Here is a 21,544-nt window from a genome sequence, read left to right as displayed (position 1 = left end):
TTATAAATTAATATATAACATTATTTCGTGTTATTAATACATTTAAAAATCACCAGCCATCTTCATGGTTTTAAGTTTTTTTGGTATTATTTTTATGTATATAAATTACTTTTTTTTTTTTTTAAATAAATGAATTACACCTTGATCCATTGGTTAAATAATAAAGGTTGTAGTTAGAGGAAAGGACATTATAGTCTCATGGTGATGCCCTCGTGCATTATCAATTTTATTTGCAATTTAATATTTTTTTACTAGTCAAAACTAGTGTCATCCATGTTCTTTAACTATATTTCCACATAGCTATTAATGAAGTATCATTTATAGTCTTATTATATTTTTGCTGTGGTAAATTAAAAGTGGTCTATTTATGTAATCCTTAGCAGCATTTCATTAATAGAAGTGTGAATCTTGAATATATTCTAAAATTTAGATAAGTATAATAGATCCAATTTCTTTCCCCAAATCTATTTCGCTTATATCCTGAAGCACTCGAATGCTTTTTTAAAAATAAAATTCATTTCTTCCATACCTTCCAAAGTATGATGACAATTTGATGACGCCAAAAAATGACAATTATTTTCCTATTATGCCAATTCTCGAGGAGAGTCGGCGCGTCAGCTAATTTCTCCAGCCGGATCTTGCATCGGCTTGCGTGCGCGATTCAGGCGAAACCCTCAGGGTGAGAGCTTTCGAAGGCTGTGCATACTCAAAACGGATATTTGTCGAATCGCCATTCCTACAAAAGTGATCTGGTGATATTGGTGGGAGGTTAGGCGAACGCGAGACGACGGGAGAGTTGTTTGGTCGCCGCCGCCGCCGGTGAAACACGCGTTCGAGTGAAGAAAGTGGACCCAAAGTGTGTTATATACAGCTCTGACAGAGAAATTATACACAGTGATATATATCTACGTATGAAAACTTAAAGAGAGAGATAACAGTGTTGGAAAGTACAGTGAATACCAATTAAACTCAGTGTTGGATTTTCGAATTTGGACCGGGAGAGCTGAGGAAAATCTTCGCATAGGTGTGTGTATTTGATTAAATTTTGATATGGGGCTACTTTAAAATGCACCGCTGTGTATGTACGTATGTGTAATATATTTTAACACTACCAATTAAACATATGAGTTAATACCAGAATTGAGCAATGCAAAGTAAATGTTTGAATTCAAGGATTTTTGTGTACATACTATTCTAATAATCTTAAAACTCAACATGTACATATTTTACGGTCAAGTTAAAATTAAGCAATGGCGTTGTAAATATTTTAATTCAAGGATTTTGACATGAAATAATTCGATAAAGGGCTTACTATATGTCTTGCTCTAATTTATTATTTACAATAAGTTAATCAACTAAACTTATTCTTAATCCTAAATATATTTATTTCTAGCTAATTAATATTTTTTTATTATTTATTAATAAACGTATGCATGCATATTGAATACATATATGTACATATAAACATTTCTCGTTCGACATACTTTCTAGCTCCAAACTGTCGGACGCTTTCTATCGAAAAAAGTTTTAATATGTTTTTAAATAATAATCTCCAATAAAACACATCTATAGTATTGTTTATTATGATAATGAAAAATATGTTAAACATGAATATGATCTATTATTTATTATGCAATAATTACAATGGTTAAATGCCAATGACGTTGGTATTGAACAGCTTCCAGCCTTGTACCATTATTCATCGTTGCTATAACACACGAGACTAATTCCCAGAAGAAAAACTTATGACTCAATATAATTTATTTGCTACTTTCTTTTCGCTCACACGCTAATTCATAGAGCTTTCTATCCGGAACGCGGTGTTCGATAAGTCAACGACACCATACATTTACATAGATACAATACAATAAATGTAGGCATGTATTTAAGAGCATTTTACAATGATCCATATGCATATTTAAGATAAAGTTGACAACTATAAATATTTTTTCAAGGTAAACTTATACTATTATTTTTCATTTAACTGAAAATAAATATTCACAGAAAGAAAATTATAATAAACCAAAAGTATATTTTTACATGCCAAAGTTAATCTTAATTTTTTTTCATATAATTTTTATTTACCTTCTGGTATAAAACACCTATTGCCATACATGGCAATTAAACGTTTTTGTTACACACAAGAGCTATTATAAAATCAATATCAGATATGTGACATTTATTAAATTACATCTAATTAAAAATCATTTAACGGTATTCCAAAATGATAATTTTAATTTTAGTTTTTAACATGCAACTTTTTGATATTTGTAAATTTTTGATAATTAATCTAAATATTTTTCTTCTTCATTTTTTTTATAAATAATTTATAAAAAAATAGTGCCATGATGTAATCATTTTTTTTATTAGATGATCTGTATATTTTATCTTATGTGCATGGCAGATAACTTATATTTATCTTTACGTGCTTAATAATGAGTGAAACTATATGTAATATTTACATAAAATGAACGTTTAAGTGTAGAGATAAAACCATAGTAAATGGATATTTAAGTTGTTTATCATACATACGAAGAAAATTTAAATTGTGACGTTTAGAATTTTTTTGATATCTATAATATGTATACATGTAATGCAGTAGTCATATTAGTGTATATCAAAAATAAAAAATAAAAATAAATCAGTAGTGAAGTCACGTGTTATTTATGGAATTTGTTTGTTTACAAAACACCACCGGTTGTTTCAATTGTTAAAAAATTATTTTTATAAAAATAAATAAAGAACGGTGAAGTAAGTTTCATTCTTAGATTAAAATATATATGCTTTATAGGCTGATATATCCAAAAGTAAAATAAAAAGTAAAAGCATACAAAAAACTTTTTCATGAATATTAAATGTATATTTTTGTACAATATTTTTTTTGCATTTTAATAAAAATTGGTTAAATATAACATTATTTATTACATTATATTTTGTATGAATTAGACACGAATGCGCTAGTGTATCCAAAACTTTTTGTCATACGTTTATATTATATGATAAAATTATTATTATCACATTTATGTCATAACATACATGTATTATAATAGTGTTTGCTCTATTTGCTTCAAAATACACTAACTTTGCGTGCCATCGAATTTGTTTTTAATTGTTAGCATAACATTTTTTTTAACATTCGAACAGGAAACGTCACGTTCAATAAGGCAGTGGCGTAACACTCGGTTATGAATTAATTAAAATTTCGTTAAAAACCCTCGTTATGAAATAAAATTACCACTAGATACAATAATATATTGTGACTCACTTTCGTGTGCGCTCTTTTAAACGTCTTTAGTTAAACGACTTTCTTTTCGTTCGACCGGTAATTTAACCACATGTCGCGTTCTTTCACCATTTCTTTCATATACACGCGTATACCTTTTATCGTGTGTGCGGCAGTTATAAACTTCCACCTTAGCCAGAGCAGAGCGTATCGGCTTTCAAAATAAGGTGTGTCGTATGCATTATTCATTCTCACGAGACACATATTGTCCTGAGAATGTTAGTCCTTCGACTCGCTCGTAATAATAGAACAAAGAGATTTGATTGGATTCTTCAAAAGCACCGATAGTAAAACCTTTTTTTTTTAATAATATATTTAATCACGTCTTTGTATGTAAATTTATATGAGCGGAGATGTGATCTATGTTAATGTAAATCTGAAAAAAAGAAATTTCGATATCCAAATAAGAGTGCGTTGCTCTTTATATACTATTTTATTATAAATGATTAGAATTGACGCTTGAACTCTTCGGTTGTTTTTAAAAATACATGAGGGACTATGTAGTGAAAGTATCTTTCTGTAATTAAAATCTTAATCACTAGATAGAAACTAAAAGGGCACGGTGCATGACAAATGTTCTTTATAACGACGCAATGTTTTTTAATATGAATTGTATATTTTTACTATTAACTTCTCTTCTTAATAAATTAAAATATAATAAAGTTTGATTACGAATATATGCTATCATTGTTCTTTCTCTATTTTAAGATAAAATTATTGAATTTCTATAAACATTAAGTTTTAAAGGAGTATAATATAGCAATATTATTGTTATACTTCATTAGTCGATTGTTTGGTACTAGAAAAAATTATGTATTTAACGGTGAAAAACAGTTTCAGTTTTAACAATTACTTTGCAAAAATATTCGGGAATATTTATTTTATTGAATAACAGAAGTAGATCCTAAACTTCACTATAAATACCAAAATTAATTTATAATAAAATATTAGGCAATGTTTTGTAGTAATTCTTATACCAAGAATTTCACTTTTTTTAATCAATTATTTTATAATTATTATTTATTGTCTAAAACTTACATTGAAATAGATTCAATGTGATTATTTCATCGTGGTTTAGTATATAAAAATCATTTTTTTTATTGTGTTTGAGTATTTAATCAAAGCATAAGCCGAAAAACATTTTTGCAATTTTATAAAATCGTCAATTGAATTTTCTATTATTATTTTTAATAAATACTTGTATAAAATGGTAAAAATTAAAAAATATTTTAATAAGTAAAAACAATTTATGTTTACAAAAATAATTTTCTAAAAAAATATTGTGCATTTTTTTGTAGTAATTTTTATACCAAAAATTTCACTTAACTTAACTAATTCATAATTCAATTTCCTGTCTTAAAATTGGATTTAAATAAATTTTGTATGTACATCGTATATTATATAAAATCATAAAAATGAAGTTAGAATTATTATTGTGTATTTTAACCATAAATTGAAAATCTTATTCCTAAAAAATAGGAGTCATCTTATCGATTTCTCATCCATAATCATTTTTAAGTTGTCAGTCAAATTTAATATTATTATTAAATAAAATAATATAAAAGTAAAGGCTAGAATTTATGTTTACAAAAATAATTTTGTATTTAAATATTCAATAATTTACTTTGTAGAGATTTTTATATCTCATATTTCAATTTCTCTACGTTATTAATTAATTAATTTAATTTTAAAGCTTAAGAATTAGAATACAATTAATTTAGCGGGCAGACTATATTATAGTTTATTATAAACATTCATAAAAATGTAGTTGAAATTATTATTGTGTATTTTAACCATAAGTCTAAAACCTCATTACTAAAAAATAAGAGTCATCTTATCGATTACTCATTCATATAATTTTTAATTAATACACTAATTTATTTTTAAGTAATTTTTGTTATAAATATATTAATTCCTCTACGCTATTAATTTATTGATTTAATATTAATGCTTAAGAATTAGAATACAATTAATTTAATTTGTGTACTGTATCATAGTTTATTATAAGCAATCATAAAAATGCAGTTAAAATAATTATTCTGTATTTTAGCCATAAGTCGAAAATCTCATTCCTAAACAATATGAGTCTTATCTATTTCTCATTGATAATAATTTTTAAGTTGCCAGTTAAATATATAATTATTATTATTTACATAAATATATTTATAAAATTGTAAAAAGTAAAATAATATAAAAGTAAAGGATAGAATTTATGTTTATAAAAATAATTTTGAAGTAAAATATACAGTAATTTATTTTGTAGTAATTTTTATTTCAAATATTTTAATTTTTCTACGTTATTAATTAATTAATATATAATACTAATAAAGCTTAAAAATTAGAATAAAATAAATTTATTGTGTCACTATATAATTTATTGTGTCACTATATAATATTATAACCAATTATAAAAATGCAGTTAAAATTAATTATCAGCATTTTATCGAAGCATAACTCAAAAATTCAGTTTCTAAAAAAATATATTAAATATTATTAAATCGTCAGTTTAATAAAATTAAGGCTACGTCACTATGTTTTTTCAATCTCAAGTCGATAATATATTATAATAATATACACTTGAACAGTACTCTCTCAGATAGCGAGATTGTACTCGTTTACCTTGGAGTTTAGAGTTAGACGGCGAGCGAAATTACACGCGAAAGGTCAATTAGTGAATTTTTGTCGTATTTCAAACAACAAGCATGTTTTTTAGACACGTTTCCTGTTTTTTATATATTAAAAATAGTGTTAAAACTTCACATTACGTATCGGCGAACCCGCGCTTTCGAAATCGCAAAGCGCTACGGTTCATTTTGGCTGGCGAAAAACAATCGTTAAAAAAAGATGGTTAATTTTTCTCATGGCTTTTCAATGGCGACAGTACATTGGCGAAACGCGAGTTAACTGCGAACTGTTCTTTACCGGTATTTGCGGTACTGTTTCGAGTAACAAGGCGGTGAACTGGTGGCATTCTCACGACTGCTCCGAAATAACTCTATTGCGATGTTAAGTGCTCACAAAATAAACTGTTTATTTATTATTATTATATTAATATGCGAGAGTTATGTTGAAATTAGGAGATTCGCAATAGAGAATAGTTGCACAAATATCGCAATAAATAATTAAAATAAGTGCAATTAAAGTATATTTTATCTAAGATTACTATCCATTTGTCTTGGCATAGTTTTAGTTATTATTTATGACATGACACAATCGAGGTATCAAAAAATAGGCTGTTGAGTGTTTGTAGTAAAAGTCGTGCTTATTGCGTCAACACACCGAGGTCGTCGTACTTGTTTAGGAAATTTAATATTTATTATCATACAGAATCTTATATAGATAATGATATACAGAAGTAGCAATGTCAGTGCTTAAGATACTTAATTAGTCATATTTTTTATTTTATATTAATTTTTAATTTGCAGCTTTTCATTTTAAAATGTATGATGAAAACAATCTTTTTGATTTAATATTATTAATTAAAATATTTTATATTTTAAATCTTATAATACATACCCATAAAGTTTCTATGAAATTATATGTATAACATTGACTAGTGTTTTATTTTTATCTGCCAGATTATATAAATGCTTCGAATGTAAGTTACATTGCAACATTAAAATTGCTAAGAGAGAAGCATTTATCGTTCAAATCAAATCTTGCAAATCGTTGGGAATCAACGAGCTTTCTGCATTTTTGTTAAATTTTTATCTGTCATAACCTTACAACATACATTTTTTGGAACATAATTATTGTAATTGCAATTGTAATTCGAATTTGGAATTTTAACACCACGAAGAGAAATTGTAAACTGCTAGGAATTAATAGGATTATGGAAAAAAGCGCATTATCTTTAAATGTGTTCAATTTCATTCTGATCACATATATGTTCAATGGTTTTAAAACCAACCGAGTTCTATCAGTGAATATACTCTTTAGCACTTTAATGATTTGGTAATCTTATTAGATTCAGAGAATCAATTGGATAACTTAGAGCTTCTTATTCGTTCATTATATTTTCAATAAGGTTTAATAAACGTGCTGCAACTGACTCACTTTACTACTTAGATAAATATTTTAATTACTATTTACGAACGCAAAATAAAAATTTGTGTGTATTATAATGTTGTAAACATTCGGGACTGTACCTTTATTATAACAGTTATAAGTTTTTACTATGTAATGGTAAAGGAAAAATAAAATTTTATACTAAAGGAAATATGTATAATATCATACAATATTAATAGAGCGAGTTTCAGATTTCTATTAACTTTTACACAAATTAAAATATTTATTCGATTACTTGTACCACTTTATACTGGTTTTCGATGTTAATGTCAAGGAAAACTAACGAGTTTAATAAAATAACACAACTATCTCATTGTCAGTTTTCCATTAATATAATGGGACTAATGATCACTTAAAATTTTCCACTATACATTTACAACCTTTGTGGTTAAATTTAATGACATGGCGAATCAAAATACTTGCCTTTATTATTTATGAAAGGGATAATGCGTTAAATACCTGATTTTATTTTTTCGTTGTAAGCTTTTTTATTTTCGTCACTATTCAAGAGTTTTTATTATAGTTGCACAAATTGATTTGGTTATTTCTGCTCTTTAGAGATCATTTTAATGTTAAGCAAAACTTTAAAATTATAATATAAACTAAACTAAGTGTGAAAAAATATATTGTACACTTTTACACAGAGAGCAAATATATATTTTACTGCAAGTTTTTTAAACTATATAGTTTTTTCTGAAATGGTTTTCTAATTATTATTAGAAGTTACATCAAGAAATATAAAAAAACATGTATAATAATTATGTTGGATTAATTACTTATTTATAATAATTCCTATTTACTGAAAAAATGATCATATAGCATGCTATTTATAAAAGTTGCTATTAAGTATGGAATAGCGTAGTCCGTAACGTCTCAGACTAGTAACTCTTGAGGTTTGCGCGTTCGAGCCCCGGCAGTGAAAAATACGTTATTAGTAAAAAACCGTGACATCTATTTAATATAAATTGTATAGCGCATAATAATTTATAATTAATAATATAGATGTCACTGATTTACTCTGATTTACTTACTCAGTTGGTATAGATTTGCACGTTGTAATGCATTGCGCTTACAGCGAAAGATTTATTAAAAATAAATAAAACATAATAAATATATTAAAACATTGTATTTTCAATATAAGAGCCATTACATATCATTGAATACAAGACGTTACAGTCTTGTATTCAAAGTTTACAGTAACTATTACAGTAATTAATTTTCCTGTCAAAAATCGAAAGTTTATGTTAGCATAATAAAACGGTAACGTGCTATTTGGGTGCGTGTAGTTGGGGGACTAGAAAATATTCATACATTTTTTGCAATACGTACGTACAAATCAGGCGCGTGTGGTGAGCACATAAAGTAAGGGACATTCAAATAGCACATCTACAATTTACCGTGTTATTGGGGAGTCTTCTGTATATTAAAAACACTTTCGCTTTAGTTTTTTAAAATTCAGGTCAATCTCAAGTACATACTTTTTTATCACTTGTTCTTTCCTTAAAGGATGTAATTTTCTTCTTCTCTTTTAAAGAACTGAAATTGCGTATTTTGATTTTCTTTTTCCTCAATGTTAATTGGCTTCTTTTTATTTGTATACATTTTATCTTAGCTGTCAAGATTCTCTTTTCGCTGCTTCTTTATAGTCCAGGTTCTGATTAAATAAAATATCTAACTTTATGAACCAGTATTTATGCTAATTGGTTTCAGAACGATAGCTTAGGAAAAGTTTATTTAAAATACTTTTTTACTTCAAAGTATTATTGGTCAATATATACCATTCTATTTTTGATTATTTTATCTAGGTGGTATATACTTATATGAACTTATGCGGTCTTTCGTTCGTTGATTAGGCAATGAATGCTGCATAGTTATTTTTAGACGGTAAGATGAGAAATTACGCCTCCTTAATTTCATCACATTTTAATTAACATAACGTTATAAATAAGGTAGAATCCTTTGTTATGGGGGGAGGGGGCATTATCATATAATATTCTATACCATACGGTCCATCAGGATACTGAAAATATCAATCTTTACTTCCTTGAAGCTGAAGCTATTAGGAGTTTAATTAGAGTACCATAAATCTTCATCGAATCCTTCCGATATTGTGAAGAGTCTACGATTTTAATCAAAGACTTAATCATAACAAATCACGCAAATATCAATAAGAATTTGTGGCAATAGTGAGCTTTAATTTAAAATATAGAAACAAGTTGGTAGCCCTATGTGGTCATCAGATCTTGGGTCAGATTTTGGTCAATAAAATTAAACGCTCAACCCGCGCCAGGTCAGTGATTACGTGTTTATATGGCGTATAATTTAAGTTTACCAAATTATATTATTACGGCCACTTGGTAAACGATTATGGACAGCATTTTATTCTGAGACGACGACATGACTCATTATGATTCGCCGCAAATTGGCCATCGTCTATATTGCGCAGAGGCCCGCGGTGCATGACCACTTTCAAATGTTACGCAGCCGATACACTGTACGCATCCGTCGAAGTGTAAGACCCAGGTAACACGTTCGACAAAAGATCGTTTTACACTTGGAAAGTATGGCGCAAATTCATGGTGGCATGAATAATTTATGACGGCTCATCGCACGTTTGCCAATCGGTGTTATGAGCTAATCGTTAAAAGAAACATGTGCAAACATACTAAGATCTCTGGAGAAACGAGAGAGATTTTATTGACGATGGATCAATATTATACTATGAAAGATTTAGAGATATTATTTGTTTATTTTTGTGGCAAAATAATATGAAAGTTAAATATAGATGTCCCATGAGTAATATTTTTTACCGTGAAAGATTAATAATATTTTCGTACTAGAGATTCTGATTCTCGTCTATTTTTTAAATACCGAGATCAGTAATTATTGTTTTATAGAATTATATTGAAATCAGTCTTTCACATAATAAAGTAAATTAAAGAGGTGAGGTCTATTAAAATATTTCTAGGAAGTTTCCTTACATTTGTTCCTAATAAATTTCATTTTACATTTATAAAAAATATGAACAGATTTTTTAGATTTCTCCGAAAATCTGGACCGGGAAAATCTGGTATAAAAAACTTAGCGTATATCTAGATTCCTTATTTTCCTATTATTATATAAAACAATATTTTTTAATGTGATGTGATAAAAATATTTTATTAATACGTATAAAGCTTTCTATAAAATAAGAGATTTGTTCATATTGTGAGAGATAATAACGATTTAGATTATCGTTTTTTATTTAATCATAGATGATTAACAAGAATGTATTCGTTTATAACTGAATTTTACGGTTGATACTTTTCCATGTAGGTTTTCTCACGCGATTGATTGTTATAAATATATTTAATTTAGATTACATTCATAAAAAACTGTTTTGTATGCAAACTTTAATTGTGCATATTTAACATTCATCCATTATAATCTAATTCTTTCTACACACGCAATAATAAATCGTTTTAGCAATAACCTTTTAAATAAAAACATGTTGGCAGTAACATACATTAAGGGCTGCTAAAAAAGACAATAAAAATAAATATTTACAAAGCAAACCATTGTATTTTAACAAAAATGGTCCACGTGTTTGTTAGTTTTTAATTGCATTGATGTTTATTGAAAAACTGTTTTAACATCAATTTTTCCAATTATTTCATAATTATGTGTACAATGTATATGCTATAATTTACTACACAATAATTTGCGCTAGAGAGAAAATAACAACAAAAACACGTGGATTTGCAATTTTCTCTTAAATTAAACATTCTTCATACATATTTATAAAACATGCAATAAATCCATTATACTATATCTTATAATTTTAACGCAATTTCAGTTTGGTATATTATTTTTCCTCGTATTAAATATTATTGTAAAATGGGTATATATTTTATTTTATTTATATAACCATAATATATAAATATTTCAGATCTTAAACTCGATTTAACATTAAAAAATATTCATTAAAAGGAGTAAATGAGTCTATATTTTTTTTTCATAGTTGTAATATTTAGACCATTTGCAGTTAAATATATCATTTGATGAATACAAATAATAAACCAATCAAAACATATAAAATAATTTATAGATTTATTTATAAAATTGGAACAATAAAGATTTGCTATAAACCGACCCGTTTCCTGTGTGTATAGCTGCTGAATTTTTTTCTCATTTCTTAAAATTCGCATTTAAAATTCGAATTAAATAATTTAACAAGTTTATTATCTAATGTTTTGATTAAAAACATAAGCGCGATAGTGTCACTCTTAACAATCAAAATTGTATGTATTATGCAAAGATGCCATAGGCAAAAACTTAATTTGCGCCACTACCTTTTCTTATTATGAATTCATTCCTAAAATATGAAATGAAATAGTTATTTTGCCAGATTTTTATTATAACTTTTCATATAAAATATGTGTATTTTTTATGTATTTTGTGCAATTAATATTTTATTTTTAGTTATTTGGTATTTACAATTGTAATAATGTTTTTATAAGCTGAATTTTATTACCAAATAAATATCTTTGAGCTAGGTAATCTCAGTGGAATAATTAAGAACCCATTCAAAAGTTATAAAGGAAAATTTTCGATAATTTATTCTTTAAATAAAGTTTTCCATAGAAGCATTATTTTAGTTATTCATTGTTAATATATTATCTAATCGTCACATTCTTTAATTTATACTCAAACACAATAATGAGTTAATTAGTAGTTTTATACAGGATTTTGATAAAAGATTAACTGTAAAAAATGATCGCTCTTGATTAATTAAATTATTTTATAGCGTAAAATAAACTCGCTCACCCATTGCATTCTTCCAACATAGTAAAAACGAAATTAACACGCAGTAAACGACTTCCGGTTAACACCGCGTTATTCTTCCATTGTCTGATTCGACAATCGACTATTTGGGTTTGAAAGAGTTTGTGTTCCATTCAGAATATGTTATTGTTTCAAACATGTTTTCATAGACGCATGCAACTCGATCCAAAATATGTCCTCAAGATAACAGTTAATTGAATTGTAATTAGGTCATTTTCATAATAAACCTTCGATCTAATTGTACTTCCAAAACTAACAATATGTTGACAGAATATATATTAATCATAACGTATAGAAAACAGTCGTGTGTTTCATATGTAAAGCGCGATAATTATTCGAAGGTGTAATCAGGTGAGCTGCGAGGCCACAATGTATCCTTTTGTATCCAATGTAGATGCTTCGAGCATATATTATGTTATATAAAAATATCGAGGTCGCCGTTTGATCAAACATATTACAATTACCCTAGATAACATTGGGAAATTGTTTCGATCGCTCAGTGCGATTTGGCGTTCGAAAGTACTGTTTCTTGTCGTTTTACTGTACATGGGCGAGTCTGTAAGTATGTAGTGCTGAAAATGAAATTTTCTAACGTTAGAAACTTGTTGGGAAAGCTGGGTTAAACCTATCAATGATGGTTTATATTCTATGTTAATGATACATGGTGTATTATATACTCTTTGTTTAGTATCATTTAATCACTCATACTCTAATTAATATAATAGTTATCAATCCTTATTTTGAAGCTACTACATTGTGTCTCTGAAGGTGTTATACTTACATTGATTCAATTTTTGTTTAGAATAGCCTGCATATGCAAATCCCTAACTCTGTATTTATAAATAAAATAAAACTAGAATATATTCTAACATTGAAATAAAAAGTAAAAGCTTTTCATGACACGTTAAAATATTTACAATGCAAAATACATGCATGTTAAGCTTAATGATATTTATGCGGGTATATTGGACAGCATGAATAAATTTAGCACATTTTTACAAATGCAGAGAAAACAAATTGATAAAAACGCACATCGTGCTAAAAAATTTCACATTTTTTCCATCGTTATCAGTTGAAAATAGTCTTGACTAGAACTATTTAATTGTAGCTGAACGACAAGTGGCGTGTCCGATGTTTGAGAGACATTTGAGATTTTCCGCGGTTGACTACTCTGTTTCTTCTTATTGTTGTACAGAGATGCCTTCACGCGAACCTCGCCTGTCTGATTTGGCCTACAGGTAGTGAGCCAACACACAAGCTACTTTCCAATTTTTCACCGAAATGGCACATTCTCGATCTTTCTACAGAGTTTTTTATTTATGTATTTATTCATGTTGCACATTTTTTGCCATCGTAATATAGTATCTCGTCTAGACGTGCCGTTCCTTTTTAATAAACATCAGCGGCTTTCTTCAAAGAAATGTTTTATATAATCTGAATTTTTGAGTGTTGCAAATGAAATGTCGGAAATTCTTCACATTTGATTTTCTTAAATCAATCGTTTTAACTTAATAAATTATTTTACTAATTGTACAAAAACTCGACATTTATATGATAAAGGAACTATTATATAAATATTAAAATAGTATACTGTTTCCCTTGATATAATATGTAAATATGGTTTCAATTTTGTTTAGAGATTCGTACGTATATTTTTTATGCAAGTTTACTGGCACAAATTATAGGCGTAATTTATTTAATGTAAATCTTTCATTGTAGCATGACAGATATTTGTTAGCCTAATGTGTAACGGCGGTGAAAACACAATCAACTACTCAATACTATGTAAGTAATACCTAAGATCTTGGACGGAAATCAAAGTCTGTAAATCAGCGAAGTTCATATTATTGATTATAAATTATTATTACAACTGACAATCAAAAGATGTCACTATGCACAAGCTAGCACAATTTTATTTTAATTATTCATCCATGAGATTATGAAAATATATGAAAACCAAAATTAAGTAATAATTCAATGAAACAATATTTTACAGGCAATTAATTGCTTTTATCACTAATGGTTTAAGAAAATTAATAAAATGAGAAAAAAATACTAATATATTTGAGTATTCGAATACTTCATTCATTTTTTATTCAGTACTCAAATAGTTGAAAACTATGAATAATTGAGAACCCTAGAAAATAAACATTTAAACTTACTTTAATTTTTATGGTGATTCCATGTACAATAAATTATCATCATATCATACCAAAATATTGATATAATTCTGCCCATAACAGTTCCTAATCCAGTCATTTTTTAGTCTCATAGTAAATAGAACAAATCAAAGAATAAAATAATATTGCTTTGATTTTTTAATGTAACAGCGGGAACACTATTATTATAGCATACAAATGTAAATTACTATTATTCAGTACACTATTTATCTGTGTAGCTCTATACCTTAACAAAAAATGTCATTGGTCAGCAAAAACCTACAATAGTTAATACACCATTATATAATTTTACATTATATTATTATTTTCTATGCATTGTGATGATAATGATCCATGCATTATCTGATATTAATAAATTTAATATCATTTTCAGATAATATAATTAGACAAATGCTGCCATGGAAGGAATGCATCATCACACAACCATAGTATTATTCACGTTACTTCTATTTGGTGTCTCAATATCTAGTAAGTATACTAAAACAATGTAATAAATTTATAAATCATTATAAATTATTAAACATAATGTTCTTTTAAAGATGCAGAAAGAAACGGAAGGTGTCCACCGTTGAAGAAATGGGGAATATGCCCGGAAGGCTCATTATCGTGCACGGAAGACTTAGATTGCGGGGGTGAAGATGTTAAATGTTGTGAAAGCACATGTGGAAATGTGTGCACGAAACCATTGTTCACGGGTTAGATTTTCTTCTTTAAATTTATCTTGTAATTTTTATGTACTCATTATCTTATTATGAATATGTACAGGATGCGAACATCTACAAATGGCTGCAACCAGAAGGGCGAGAGCGCTAGGCCCGGAAGGACGGTCAGTCAGAATACCGAGATGTAATCCTCTAGGAGAGTTTGACCCAATACAGTGTGATAATGAAATAGTTGGAAGCTGTTGGTGTGTGGATGAAGCTGGTTTTGAACTCGCTGGAACGAAAGCGCCTGCTAGAGGATTGGTTAATTGTTCAGGTATAAATTAGAGATTAATACATTTTTACAAATTTAATAAGAAAATTATGATGATGATACTGAGCATGTAAACGGCCATGGTAAAATAGTGAGACACTCAAATGAAAATATTTAACACAGAAATCTACAATATTCTCTGTATTGCAAGTTGGGATTTACAGTTGTGTTGTATATTATCTTTTTATGATTTTACCGTAAATACTTTATTGCAATTAAATCTGGCGAATTTTTAAGCCAATTTCAAGCCGTCAACCTTAAAAGTATGACAATGATTTATTATTTGTGTTGGCTTGATGGTATCAGATGTATGGACTATACTTGAAATTTTATCTCAAAATAATTCCATTAGGGTAAATTCCAATATTCATTTATAGATAGTACTAGCCATCCAAATTCAGACCATAAAATTACTTGTTTCTATTTATATCTTAATAAAATTTTAACAATAATGTATTTTGGGGCTGGCGTCCCCATAACGACGAATGATATTGCTTCTTATGTTTACAATTTTTTTTTTGATACAGCTCCATCTGCTTGTGCTGCGCACACGTGTCGCATGTTGTGTCCTCATGGCTTCAAAATAGCACCCAACGGCTGTCCTGTATGCCAGTGCAGAGACCCTTGCGCTGACATACGCTGTCCAAATACTCTCACATGTCAACTCGAAGAAGTGGCATGCTTGAAGCAGCCTTGTCCACCGATACCGACTTGCAAGAGAGGGCGTAGCCTCGAAAACATATGTCCCGTCGGAGAGCCATTAATGATCACCGACTCGCACAGACCGTTCCTTTGTGGCACCGACCCTGGCAAACCAGCGTGTCCACCGTTATATCAATGCTTAGTACAGAGAGGTAAATTAAACTTTTTCAATATAATACTATTTATAATACATTATTATATCCAACATAATATAACAGGTAACGATTACGGAGTGTGTTGTCCGGCTTCTTTGAAAATACAAAAACCAGGAATGTGTCCAGCTCCTCAAAGCATGAACAACACCAATGTTGAATGTGACGCACCGTGTATGCATGATTTGGAATGTCCGTCGATGCAAAAGTGTTGTAACAGTGACGTGTGTGGAAAGCATTGTGTGTTCCCAGAGAATCTCACAGGTAATCATATATTATAATAAATCGTCAATTGTGTGTTATATTTAAATGCATTTATATACTTTAGAATGCCTTCAACAAAGAGCACTAGCCGAAATATTATCAGTGAGTGAACGAGCTGGACGTGGTTACATACCACAATGTTCCGAAAAAGACGGCAGTTTTGAATCTCGACAGTGTTCTAGGAATGGTTTAGTTTGTTGGTGTGTGGATCGTCTCGGTTATAAAGAGAAAGGTTCAATGGGTCCTAAGGACACTGTGGATTGCAGCAAATATATTGGCGATAAAGGTAAACAGCATATATTTATATTCAACATGTGCAAATATAACTTTAATTACTATTGTGTTTATAGGGAGATCTTCAGGACGTTCGCTTACTGGTTCACTTTGTGATCGTAACATCTGTGCATCGATTTGCGAATATGGCTTCCGAGTTGATCAAGACGGTTGTCCCACATGTGAATGCGACAATCCTTGTGAAGGATACAAATGCTCAGATGGTGAAGAATGCGTGCCAGTTAAAGAACAATCATGCCAAGAAGAGTTTTGTCCGAGTTATCCAGTTTGTATGTATAATTAATAAACATGATATATTAACCATTTGAATCGAATGTATATTAATCAATTTATAATCACAGGCAGACCTAAAGTGACATACATCAATCCTTGTTCTCACGATGCTCCATTTACTAACGAAACCACCGGAGATATCATAAATTGTGATCCAAGCAAAGACGAAAGCGATAATTCAGACTGCCCGATAACACATCAGTGTATATCCATAGCAAAGACAGAACAAGCTGTGTGTTGCCCGGTAGATGATACGATGGAAGAGGAAGACGAAGACGATGAATACGATGTTAAGCCTGGATTTTGTCCGTTTGATATAAATAAAATGTGCGGAGCAAACGGAACGGTTAGTTGCATCACTGATAGTGAATGCTCGGAGGACATGAAGTGCTGTCTCACTTCAAACTGTGGATCTATATGTGCGAATCCAAGGATGCCAGAGCAAGACGATTTAGATTTTGACAGATCACCATCTAGTAAGTCATTTGAACATACATATGTATAATCTTTGATATTTTAATATGGTGATAGATGTAAGATATTAATATTTTTTTTCAATACTGTTTTTCTTGGGGTGGTTGTGTATAAAATCTTGATTAAGTACAAATGTAATGAACACTCATAATACAACATAACTAAATCTTTTTATTTGCACATATGATTTACCTAAAATAATTGGTATCTCTTATGCAAAAACAGAAATATACATGTAAACTTATAGCATTAACACTTTTGTTATTGTTTTTTAACATTTGGATGTTATGTAATTTCCATAATTATGATCAGTAATTGAGATACTATAAATAGATAATATAAATTATAAATATCAATAAAGTATGTTTAATGCTAAGTAGCATCCAAACAATATGATATTAAAATTATAATTTTTTAATTTAGTGTGCGAGTATCTTCGTGATTTCAATGAAAAGATGGAAGGAACACACGAAGGTATGAAGTTAGCTTTACCGACTCCGGAATGTCAAGCGAATGGTTCATTTGTGCCGGTGCAATGTAGTGGTAAAGAATGCTGGTGCGTCGATAACTTTGGAACGGAAATACCATCGACTAGACGCGATAATGCAACTCTTGATGGATGTTTACGGTACGATTATAAAACACAGAGATATATTTCAATATCATTATTTAATAAATCTTCTAATTTGATTTAGATTGCGAGAAGACTTTGATTGTCTCGAGCTAACGTGTCGCTTGGGATGCGATTATGGATTCATCATCAGTCCTGAGACTCACTGTCCGATATGTCAATGCAGAAATCCATGTCAAGATGTGACGTGCGGTAAAGGACTCGAATGCCAAATGGTCGACGTAGCTTGCGATAATGACTATTGTCCATCTGTGCCCGCTTGTAAGTTTTAAATTTAATAGCAACGTAGACAACAAAGTTTTAATCATACAAATTTTATTTAAGGTTTACCTCAAAAGGTCGGTCAATGTCCGTATTTAGTACCTAATGCGGCAGGATCCTGTGATTATTCTTGTCAATCGGATGCGCAATGTGGTGGTACTATGAGATGTTGCAGCAATGGATGTGGCACACAATGCATAGAGCCAATTCTGAAAACGTCTTGTCAACACCAACAAGTAATATTAATAGCCTTATATTTTGAAAATATGGAGTATATTAATGATATATGGATTTTTATAACTGTAGGCAATTGCTTTACATAAAGCATCAGAGAACGGAATTCCAGCTAGACAAATATATGTGCCGGCTTGTCGAGAGTCAGACGGAGGATACAATAAAATTCAGTGTCATCATACGTCTGGTTATTGTTGGTGTGTCGATGACAGTGGAGTAGAATTATCTGGAACTAGAACTAAAACTCCTGAACAACCAAAGTGTCAAGGTATAATAATAATGATTTGATTATAATGATACAAACGGAAGACAGTCCATAACTTTGCCGTAAATAGATAAAACAGTTAGTGTAGCAGATAATGGGTAGTCTTATGAAGTTATAACCTAAAATAGTAAGCAATCGGAATAACAACTAATGGTGTCATTGAAACTACTAAACCAGCGAGCTCCAGAATGTCCTAATCTTATTCATAATACAACACTAGTTATTATCATGTGACTATGCATTATACACTTTGGCGCTCGTTGAATTACACTTAGTAAAGTATGAGAAGCAGTGTTTTTTTTGACATGGACTGCCTGTTTCGACTTAAATATACTTGTTAAAATTCAGATACAATATAATTTTATACTAAACGTATATATTTTCAGCTCCGACAAAGTGTCCCGAACAAAACTGCGACAAGATTTGTGAACACGGCTTTGTATTGGACAGTAACGGGTGCACTGCATGCGATTGTCGCGATCCTTGCGCTGATATGCAATGTCCCAATGAAGGAGAGATTTGTAAAGTAGTCAGTGAGTGTCAATTCAAACAAATAAACATATGTTTATCTACCATAGGTATATTATAAAGTGTTTTTTAAAGGTGTTCAATGCGTATCTGAACCGTGTCCGCCTGTTGCGATGTGCGTTGGGGGAAGCGAATTAAGTGCGTGCGGTGGTGGAAGTGACGGGCCTGCTAGAAGATGCGGTCCTTCTGAGCCTCCATGTCCTTCATCGCACAAGTGTCACCTGTCGCCTTTATCTGGACCGACTGACGACCCACCTGTGTGCTGTCCGAAGCCAAGTGAGTAGTATTTTAATATTATGTTAGATATATAATGTATATTGTGTAGCAATACGTATAATTGACGTTTAAGGATCTGTTTGCTTCGAGCCAAAGGATGAAGGAGTGTGCGGTTATACTCCGACTAATTCAACAGTCTTTAGATGGTATTTCAATCCTGAGAAAAATCAATGTCAACAGTTCAAGTACGGAGGATGTTCGGGAAATCATAATAATTTCCAAACTCAACAGATTTGTGAAATGGTTTGCCCAGGTGCGATATGTGCTTTTATTTTTAACTTAGTATAGTTATAAAAAGATGAACGCAAAATATTTAAGAGTATTACTTGTTTAGTAATGAAAACTCAGTTTGTGATTGATAGAAGGTAATGATTGTTGTAATATTGATGAACATAACTAAAATAAAAATCAAGTATGTGTATAAGAAACAAATGGCATGACCCCATATTGAAATAATGAGATCTGAGTATACTTTATATAGTAGGAATGACCACACTTTTGATATTAAGGAGCAACTTTTATTTATAAAAAATGTTTAAAGGTACATATGAGGTGAAGATACATTCACATTTTTATTTTTAATCACTTAAACATATTTATTGATTTTTTGATATATGTCGTTTTCTTTGTATACCGTGTTAGAGTGAACGCATTAGGCGTGGTCTCAGAATTCAGTGTGTTAATTATAGTTATAGTGCTGATGTAATCGTATGTAGATTGGACTTTGAATTCTTCAATAAATATTCTCTTTATTTGAGTTTCAGGATAAGTGCATTACTAATATGAAATGGTTACTGTCTTAGAAAACACACATTATGTTCTTAAATAGAGCAAAAAATACCGAACTTAGTTTATAATGCTGTTTTTTTTATCTAATCTCTAGTATTAAGCCAATGTGAAAGATTGAGAGAGAAGAATCAAAAAGCGGCAGTTAGATATAAAAAGAAGACTTTCTCTCCAAGATGTAGATCTGATACCGGAGAATGGGAGGCTATTCAATGCATGCCACACGTTGAAGTTTGCTGGTGTGTCAACGTAAAAGGAGAGCCGTTGAAGGGTTCTATTGTACGCGGCATGCAACCTCAATGCAATTTTAGACAAGCTAGGAGAAGGATGGATTCTGCAGCGTCTGCCATGAACGCGGCTGATGAAGGTAATATATAATATAATAAAAAAATTAAGTGTTAAATTATGAAATAAACATATATTTATTATGTTAGTATTGGAAGAGCTCGTGAGACAAATGACGTCTTATACTATCGATAGCGTTGAGGATATTGAACCTGTGGACGATAATCGATTAACGATGAATAAGGTGTTGAAGTTAAAGAGTCGCTGTCTTTCAACGAAGGAGCAATTGAAAGGTTCTTCGGCTTCGTATGAGGTGACATGTGATATTAATGGTAGATTTACTCCAACTCAGTGTGAGAGTGGATCTGAAAACGCAAAATGTTGGTGCGTCGACGAAGCTGGCAATCAATTGCCAGGAACTTCAACCTTTTCTAAAGGAGACAATATTTGCTGTAAGAATTTTTTCTTTATGGCTTAGAAAATTGATGTTGATTGCTTAGTAATAAATTTATATATTTTAGTACCTACACCAATAGATGCATTCGATATAACACTTGGTTTCTTTGGTCACTTTTCGAACGAAGCTGAAGAAAATATGAAGATGCAGCTATTAAAATCTCTATTAGAGATGGGAGCGTCTTTGAAAGATAACGAGTTTGATATATATAGAGAGACAGACGTTACTTATATGCATTTTGTGATAGTCGGAAATAACAAAGTTGATATTGCGTATCATTTAGAAGAGTTGGTGAGTGTACTTTGTGTTTATTTTTATATTGAAATGGGAAT

General features: G+C 29.8%; 1 protein-coding gene across 2 annotated transcripts in view; it reads left to right on the top strand.

The window, feature by feature from the left end:
* The window catches only part of LOC148232329 (uncharacterized), a 30,774-nt gene that overhangs the window by 8,224 nt on the left and 1,006 nt on the right, over positions 1-21,544 (top strand). Inside the window, exons 1-19 of one of the 2 annotated variants that reach the window (XM_088191225.1) lie at positions 692-1,024; positions 14,729-14,823; positions 14,895-15,050; positions 15,121-15,333; positions 15,858-16,184; positions 16,251-16,448; positions 16,513-16,734; positions 16,799-17,011; positions 17,084-17,491; positions 17,913-18,117; positions 18,185-18,381; positions 18,445-18,617; positions 18,688-18,883; positions 19,267-19,413; positions 19,484-19,684; positions 19,758-19,937; positions 20,568-20,837; positions 20,905-21,207; positions 21,277-21,503. In XM_088191225.1, the coding sequence (XP_088047351.1) occupies positions 14,754-14,823; positions 14,895-15,050; positions 15,121-15,333; positions 15,858-16,184; positions 16,251-16,448; positions 16,513-16,734; positions 16,799-17,011; positions 17,084-17,491; positions 17,913-18,117; positions 18,185-18,381; positions 18,445-18,617; positions 18,688-18,883; positions 19,267-19,413; positions 19,484-19,684; positions 19,758-19,937; positions 20,568-20,837; positions 20,905-21,207; positions 21,277-21,503 (3,906 nt within the window). In that variant the 5' untranslated portion in view covers positions 692-1,024; positions 14,729-14,753. Of the gene's footprint in view, positions 1-691; positions 1,025-14,728; positions 14,824-14,894; positions 15,051-15,120; positions 15,334-15,857; positions 16,185-16,250; positions 16,449-16,512; positions 16,735-16,798; positions 17,012-17,083; positions 17,492-17,912; positions 18,118-18,184; positions 18,382-18,444; positions 18,618-18,687; positions 18,884-19,266; positions 19,414-19,483; positions 19,685-19,757; positions 19,938-20,567; positions 20,838-20,904; positions 21,208-21,276; positions 21,504-21,544 lie in introns of those variants that run through there. The other variant, XM_088191226.1, reaches the window with a different exon arrangement.

Source organism: Plectrocnemia conspersa, unplaced genomic scaffold (assembly GCF_051122295.1).
Source record: "Plectrocnemia conspersa isolate PC_06_02 unplaced genomic scaffold, ASM5112229v1 ptg000009l, whole genome shotgun sequence".
NCBI lineage: Eukaryota > Metazoa > Arthropoda > Insecta > Trichoptera > Polycentropodidae > Plectrocnemia > Plectrocnemia conspersa.
This window is presented reverse-complemented; position numbering and strand designations above follow the sequence as displayed.